Source organism: Doryrhamphus excisus, linkage group LG6 (assembly GCF_037039965.1).
Source record: "Doryrhamphus excisus strain RoL-2023G ecotype Guam linkage group LG6, RoL_Dexc_Guam_v1.1, whole genome shotgun sequence".
Taxonomy (NCBI): Eukaryota; Metazoa; Chordata; class Actinopteri; order Syngnathiformes; family Syngnathidae; genus Doryrhamphus; species Doryrhamphus excisus.
In genome coordinates this window covers 2,192,648-2,199,302 of record NC_136362.1, presented here as the reverse complement: position 1 = coordinate 2,199,302, position 6,655 = coordinate 2,192,648, and the positions used below count along the sequence as shown (strand labels likewise).

Below are 6,655 nucleotides of genomic sequence, written 5' to 3'. Positions count from 1 at the left end.
AAAACTCTCGCCACAGAGCTCAGCAAACATAAATCCCTTAACAGAACAACAGGAGGCTGGCTGGACAGCTAGGGAGTGCTGGGTAGACCGAAGTTCCCTTTGGTTAGCAGGATACGAAGCGAGGAACCAGCGACTGTCGCTGCAAGCGGCGGCCTTAAATGGGCAGATGATTTGATGGGCTTCAGGTGTGCCCAGTCCTCCCGCCTCCAGCCCGCTCCAGGACATCTGGAAAACAAGGAAGAGCAGACCAGAAGGCAGGAACGGAACTGTGACACTGTCCACGGCTGAGTGGATGCAAAGTAAAGCTCAGTCCACGATGCAGAAGGTCGTGGTGGAGTTGGTGGACAAGCACATGATTAAATTCAATGGTAAGTTTGTGTTTTATGTTCATAACTTATCCTTTAAACGTTATTTGATCCGTTATGATGAGCGTCCTGTATATTTATGAATACTAAGTCATTAAATATTATAGTTTATGAACTGTTAATCCTTTCTTTTGAATGCACATATGTTTATGTTAGTAAAAACAGAAAATTATAGTATAATTTTTTGATCCTTTGAAGGCATCATCAACCAACTGTCATTGGACCAAAAAGGGGACAACATGGCCTTCATTCAGGACGTGGCCCAGAGTCTGTTTGCTGACGGAACCACCAACTGGGGCCGCGTTGCCACACTGGTGGCCTTTGGCGCCGTGGTGTCCCGGTACCTGAAGAACAACGGGCGAGCCTCCTGCGTGGAGAAGGTGGCCCGGGAGATCTCCAACTATCTGCTGTCACACCATCGCACGTGGCTGGTGGTGCACAACTCTTGGGTAAGTCATGGCTGCTAAGTCATGTGACTTTGAGCTGAGGAAATCCCCATCGTATCAACTGTATCTTTCTTATCTCTTCAGGATGGTTTTGTGGAGTTCTTTGAGAGAACTGACCCAGAGACCACAGCGAGGAACGCCCTCTTGGCCTTGGTTGGACTGTCCGGTGTCATGGCCGGGATCGCCTTTTTATTCAGATGAATTCCATGGACACTTTTATTATACACTGGAAAAGTTATTTTTATGTGTGTGTTAAAGAAACAGCCTTTTTGACGGCGCTAAATATTTAATAACTATTTTTGAAAAAAAGTATTGTTCAAAGATTGTTCTGCAAATATGTTCATAAACAGTTTAAAATCTTGTTTTGGGCTTTCCTTTAACAGAAAATAGGCTCAGGCTCATCCTCACGAGTTTTATTTTATTTTATTTTATTTTATTTTATTTTATTTTATTTTATTTTATTTTATTTTATTTTATTTTATTTTATTTTATTTTATTTTATTTTATTTTATTTTATTTTATTTTATTTTATTCATTTTCTACTGCTCATCCTCACAAGTATTTTATTTTATTAATATATATAAAGCAGTATTTAGATTATGTAATACCAACAATCACCACTTGAGTGCAGTATAGTACTGCATATGTTCTCTTGAGAAACGATCTTTTATTTTATTTTCATTCATTCATTTTCTACCGTTCATCCTCACAAGTATTTTATTTAATTATTATTTTTTCATTATTTTGTTATTATTATTATTATTATATGTATTTTTCGTCATTTTTTGTCACTTCCTCTTGACAAGGACGGACATGAGCGGCATGAGCTCTGGCTGTTACAGCAGCAGGGAGTATTTTTATATATATATATATAAAGCAGTATTTAGATTGGCCATAAGAAATTATGTAAATAAAATTAATTTATTCCAGAAACCCAAAAATGCTATTTCCAGATACACTACACAAACACTAACTTCCGGTTTTTCAATGACTTATTTCTTGAATTCAATAGTTTTTCTCACCTAAGTTGCTCATAATGGAGCCAAATCTTTATGAATTCAATAAAAATCATAACAAATACTATAAAATACTCTTTCTCAATGGTATCTATATAAAAAAACTCCACCATTAATCTTGTACGTAACACAAATACAGTATAATACTGTCAGGGTGAACATGAGACCACGTGACACAACCAGGAAGTGTGAGGTCCAACACAGCCCAATGTTGTGGCGAGCTAACAGATGCTAACATTAAAAACCCATTAAGAACACGGCTGGACTCACACAACGTGTTAACAAGACTTGGCCGTAATTTACAAAAAACGAAATCAAGTTACTTGTGATTTATTTTAAGTTGGGACACCCCTGGCGACAAAGTCGTTTAAAGTCAGCTTAGATAAACTGAAGACAAGCGACACAGGAAATGGATGGATGGAGGGAACGCAAACCCGGAAGCTGCAGCGGAAGTTCATTGACGTCACAATTCCAATTCACTATAAAGCTGGAAACGCAGCATCTTTGAACGTTAAACTTGCCGGGACAGTGAGCGGACGCGTTGAGGAAAACTTCCATCTTTGTGTGGTTTAAGCTAGCAACCTTACCCGGATTCCCCACTCGTTATCTGGCGATTATTGCGACGGACATGGAGAAGAGCGGAGTTCCGGGCACTTTAATGTTGCGTTCAGGTGCAGTTGGAGAAAGCGCCGCGCCGGTTGTCGCGACTGGAGCCGTTAACCGCAGCATCCCGCCGAAACAGCGACCTGTCGGGCTGAAAGTGATGCTCCGGGGCGACTCACCCCATGGAAGTCATCTCCCCGACAGCGGTGAGGCATCCCGAGTCCTGTCGTGTCCTCCGGAGCTCCACACCCCCGGGGTGGACGACGTCCTGGAAGGGGACACAAGGCGCCTCATCGGCCGTTGTCTCACCGACTTTACCGGGCTGTCCACGGCTGAGTGGATGCAAAGTAAAGCTCAGTCCACGATGCAGAAGGTCGTGGTGGAGTTGGTGGACAAGCACATGATTAAATTCAATGGTAAGTTTGTGTTTTATGTTCATAACTTATCCTTTAAACGTTATTTGATCCGTTATGATGAGCGTCCTGTATATTTATGAATACTAAGTCATTAAATATTATAGTTTATGAACTGTTAATCCTTTCTTTTGAATGCACATATGTTTATGTTAGTAAAAACAGAAAATTATAGTGGAATTTTTTGATCCTTTGAAGGCATCATCAACCAACTGTCATTGGACCAAAAAGGGGACAACATGGCCTTCATTCAGGACGTGGCCCAGAGTCTGTTTGCTGACGGAACCACCAACTGGGGCCGCGTTGCCACACTGGTGGCCTTTGGCGCCGTGGTGTCCCGGTACCTGAAGAACAACGGGCGAGCCTCCTGCGTGGAGAAGGTGGCCCGGGAGATCTCCAACTATCTGCTGTCACACCATCGCACGTGGCTGGTGGTGCACAACTCTTGGGTAAGTCATGGCTGCTAAGTCATGTGACTTTGAGCTGAGGAAATCCCCATTGTATCAACTGTATCTTTCTTATCTCTTCAGGATGGTTTTGTGGAGTTCTTTGAGAGAACTGACCCAGAGACCACAGCGAGGAACGCCCTCTTGGCCTTGGTTGGACTGTCCGGTGTCATGGCCGGGATCGCCTTTTTATTCAGATGAATTCCATGGACACTTTTATTATACACTGGAAAAGTTATTTTTATGTGTGTGTTAAAGAAACAGCCTTTTTGATGGCGCTAAATATTTAATAACTATTTTTGAAAAAAAGTATTGTTAAAAGATTGTTCTGCAAATATGTTCATAAACAGTTTAAAATGTTGTTTTGGACTTTCCTTTAACAGAAAATAGGCTCAGGCTCATCCTCACGAGTTTTATTTTATTTTATTTTATTTTATTTTATTTTATTTTATTTTATTTTATTTTATTTTATTTTATTTTATTTTATTTTATTTTATTTTATTTTATTTTATTTTATTTTATTTTCTACTGCTCATCCTCACAAGTACTTTATTTTATTAATATATATAAAGCAGTATTTAGATTATGTAATACCAACAATCACCACTTGAGTGCAGTATAGTGCTGCATATGTTCTCTTGAGAAACGATCTTTTATTTTATTTTCATTCATTCATTTTCTACCGTTCCTCCTCACAAGTATTTTATTTAATTATTATTTTGTCAATATTTTGTTATTATTATTATTATTATATGTATTTTTTGTCACTTCCTCTTGACAAGGACGGACATGGGCGGCATGAGCTCTGGCTGTTACAGCAGCAGGGAGTATTTTTATATATATATATATATAAAGCAGTATTTAGATTGGCCATAAGAAATAATGTAAATAAAATTAATTTATTCCAGAAACCCAAAAATGCTATTTCCAGATACACTACACAAACACTAACTTCCGGTTTTTCAATGACTTATTTCTTGAATTCAATAGTTTTTCTCACCTAAGTTGCTCATAATGGAGCCAAAGCTTTATGAATTCAATAAAATCATAACAAATACTATAAAATACTCTTTCTCAATGGTATCTATACAAAAAAACTCCACCATTAATCTTGTACGTAACACAAATACAGTATAATACTGTCAGGGTGAACATGAGACCACGTGACACAACCAGGAAGTGTGAGGTCCAACACAGCCCAATGTTGTGGCGAGCTAACAGATGCTAACATTAAAAACCCATTAAGAACACGGCTGGACTCACACAACGTGTTAACAAGACTTGGCCGTAATTTACAAAAAACAAAATCAAGTTACTTGTGATTTATTTTCTTAAAGTTGGGACACCCCTGGCGACAAAGTCGTTTAAAGTCAGCTTGGATAAACTGAAGACAAGCGACACAGGAAATGGATGGATGGAGGGAACGCAAACCCGGAAGCTGCAGCGGAAGTTTAGTGACGTCACCATTCCAATTCACTATAAAGCTGGAAACACAGCATCTTTGAACGTTAAACTTGCCGGGACAGTGAGCGGACGCGTTGAGGAAAACTTCCATCTTTGTGTGGTTTAAGCTAGCAACCTTACCCGAATTCCCCACTCGTTATCTGGCGATTATTGCGACGGACATGGAGAAGAGCGGAGTTCCGGGCACTTTAATGTTGCGTTCAGGTGCAGTTGGAGAAAGCGCCGCGCCGGTTGTCGCGGCAGGAGCCGTTAACCGCAGCATCCCGCCGAAACAGCGACTTGTCGGGCTAAAAGTGATGCTCCGGGGCGACTCACCCCATGGAAGTCATCTCCCCGACAGCGGTGAGGCATCCCGAGTCCTGTCGTGTCCTCCGGAGCTCCACATCCCCGGGGTGGACGACGTCCTGGAAGGAGACACAAGGCGCCTCATCGGCCGTTGTCTCACCGACTTTACCGGGCTGTCCACGGCTGAGTGGATGCAAAGTAAAGCTCAGTCCACGATGCAGAAGGTCGTGGTGGAGTTGGTGGACAAGCACATGATTAAATTCAATGGTAAGTTTGTGTTTTATGTTCATAACTTATCCTTTAAACGTTATTTGATCCGTTATGATGAGCGTCCTGTATATTTATGAATACTAAGTCATTAAATATTATAGTTTATGAACTGTTAATCCTGTCTTTTGAATGCACATATGTTTATGTTAGTAAAAACAGAAAATTATAGTGGAATGTTTTGATCCTTTGAAGGCATCATCAACCAACTGTCATTGGACCAAAAAGGGGACAACATGGCCTTCATTCAGGACGTGGCCCAGAGTCTGTTTGCTGACGGAACCACCAACTGGGGCCGCGTTGCCACACTGGTGGCCTTTGGCGCCGTGGTGTCCCGGTACCTGAAGAACAACGGGCGAGCCTCCTGCGTGGAGAAGGTGGCCCGGGAGATCTCCAACTATCTGCTGTCACACCATCGCACGTGGCTGGTGGTGCACAACTCTTGGGTAAGTCATGGCTGCTAAGTCATGTGACTTTGAGCTGAGGAAATCCCCATCGTATCAACTGTATCTTTCTTATCTCTTCAGGATGGTTTTGTGGAGTTCTTTGAGAGAACTGACCCAGAGACCACAGCGAGGAACGCCCTCTTGGCCTTGGTTGGACTGTCCGGTGTCATGGCCGGGATCGCCTTTTTATTCAGATAAATTCCATGGACACTTTTATTATACACTGGAAAAGTTATTTTTATGTGTGTGTTAAAGAAACAGCCTTTTTGACGGCGCTAAATATTTAATAACTATTTTTGAAAAAAAGTATTGTTCAAAGATTGTTATGCAAATGTGTTCATAAACAGTTTAAAATCTTGTTTTTGGCTTTCCTTTAACAGAAAATAGGCTCAGGCTCATCCTCACGAGTTTTATTTTATTTTATTTTATTTTATTTTATTTTATTTTATTTTATTTTATTTTATTTTATTTTATTTTATTTTATTTTATTTTATTTTATTTTATTTTATTTTATTTTATTTTATTTTATTTTATTTATTTTATTTTATTTTATTTTATTTTATTCATTTTCTACTGCTCATCCTCACAAGTATTTTATTTTATTAATATATATAAAGCAGTATTTGGATTATGTAATACCAACAATCACCACTTGAGTGCAGTATAGTACTGCATATGTTCTTTAGAAACTATTTTATTTTTATTCATTTTCTACCGCTCATCCTCACAGGTATTTTATTTTATTAATTTTTCATTATTTTGTTATTATTATATGTATTTTTTGTAACAATATGTACTGTATACACCAGCAGGGAGTATTTAAAAACAGCCTTTTTGACGGCGCTAAATATTTAATAACTATTTTTGAAAAAAAGTATTGTTCAAAGATTGTTCTGCAAATATG

General features: G+C 39.4%; 3 protein-coding genes across 3 annotated transcripts; all 3 read left to right on the top strand.

Moving 5' to 3' along the window:
- Window positions 1-281: 281 nt before the first annotated feature.
- On the top strand, window positions 282-1,012 carry LOC144898539 (induced myeloid leukemia cell differentiation protein Mcl-1 homolog). The gene is made up of 3 exons (XM_078790960.1): window positions 282-368; window positions 564-814; window positions 896-1,012. Exons 1-3 carry the CDS (start codon window positions 293-295, stop codon window positions 1,010-1,012), a joined length of 444 nt encoding a protein of 147 aa, XP_078647086.1. The 5' UTR covers window positions 282-292.
- A 1,443-nt stretch (window positions 1,013-2,455) lies between these two features.
- On the top strand, window positions 2,456-3,490 carry LOC144898572 (induced myeloid leukemia cell differentiation protein Mcl-1 homolog). The gene is made up of 3 exons (XM_078791001.1): window positions 2,456-2,846; window positions 3,042-3,292; window positions 3,374-3,490. The coding sequence occupies exons 1-3, from the start codon at window positions 2,456-2,458 to the stop codon at window positions 3,488-3,490; spliced, it is 759 nt and encodes a 252-aa protein (XP_078647127.1).
- A 1,424-nt stretch (window positions 3,491-4,914) lies between these two features.
- Window positions 4,915-5,998, top strand: LOC144898571 (induced myeloid leukemia cell differentiation protein Mcl-1 homolog). The gene is made up of 3 exons (XM_078791000.1): window positions 4,915-5,305; window positions 5,501-5,751; window positions 5,833-5,998. The coding sequence occupies exons 1-3, from the start codon at window positions 4,915-4,917 to the stop codon at window positions 5,947-5,949; spliced, it is 759 nt and encodes a 252-aa protein (XP_078647126.1). The 3' UTR covers window positions 5,950-5,998.
- The last annotated feature ends 657 nt before the right edge of the window (window positions 5,999-6,655 follow it).

Coding starts and splice junctions, on each gene's coding strand:
- LOC144898571 (XM_078791000.1), top strand. CDS start 4,915: ATGGAGAAGAGCGGAGTTCCGGGCACTTTAATGTTGCGTTCAGGTGCA. Junction 5,306..5,500: donor GCACATGATTAAATTCAATG/GTAAGTTTGTGT, acceptor GATCCTTTGAAG/GCATCATCAACCAACTGTCA. Junction 5,752..5,832: donor TGGTGGTGCACAACTCTTGG/GTAAGTCATGGC, acceptor TTATCTCTTCAG/GATGGTTTTGTGGAGTTCTT.
- LOC144898539 (XM_078790960.1), top strand. CDS start 293: ATGCAAAGTAAAGCTCAGTCCACGATGCAGAAGGTCGTGGTGGAGTTG. Junction 369..563: donor GCACATGATTAAATTCAATG/GTAAGTTTGTGT, acceptor GATCCTTTGAAG/GCATCATCAACCAACTGTCA. Junction 815..895: donor TGGTGGTGCACAACTCTTGG/GTAAGTCATGGC, acceptor TTATCTCTTCAG/GATGGTTTTGTGGAGTTCTT.
- LOC144898572 (XM_078791001.1), top strand. CDS start 2,456: ATGGAGAAGAGCGGAGTTCCGGGCACTTTAATGTTGCGTTCAGGTGCA. Junction 2,847..3,041: donor GCACATGATTAAATTCAATG/GTAAGTTTGTGT, acceptor GATCCTTTGAAG/GCATCATCAACCAACTGTCA. Junction 3,293..3,373: donor TGGTGGTGCACAACTCTTGG/GTAAGTCATGGC, acceptor TTATCTCTTCAG/GATGGTTTTGTGGAGTTCTT.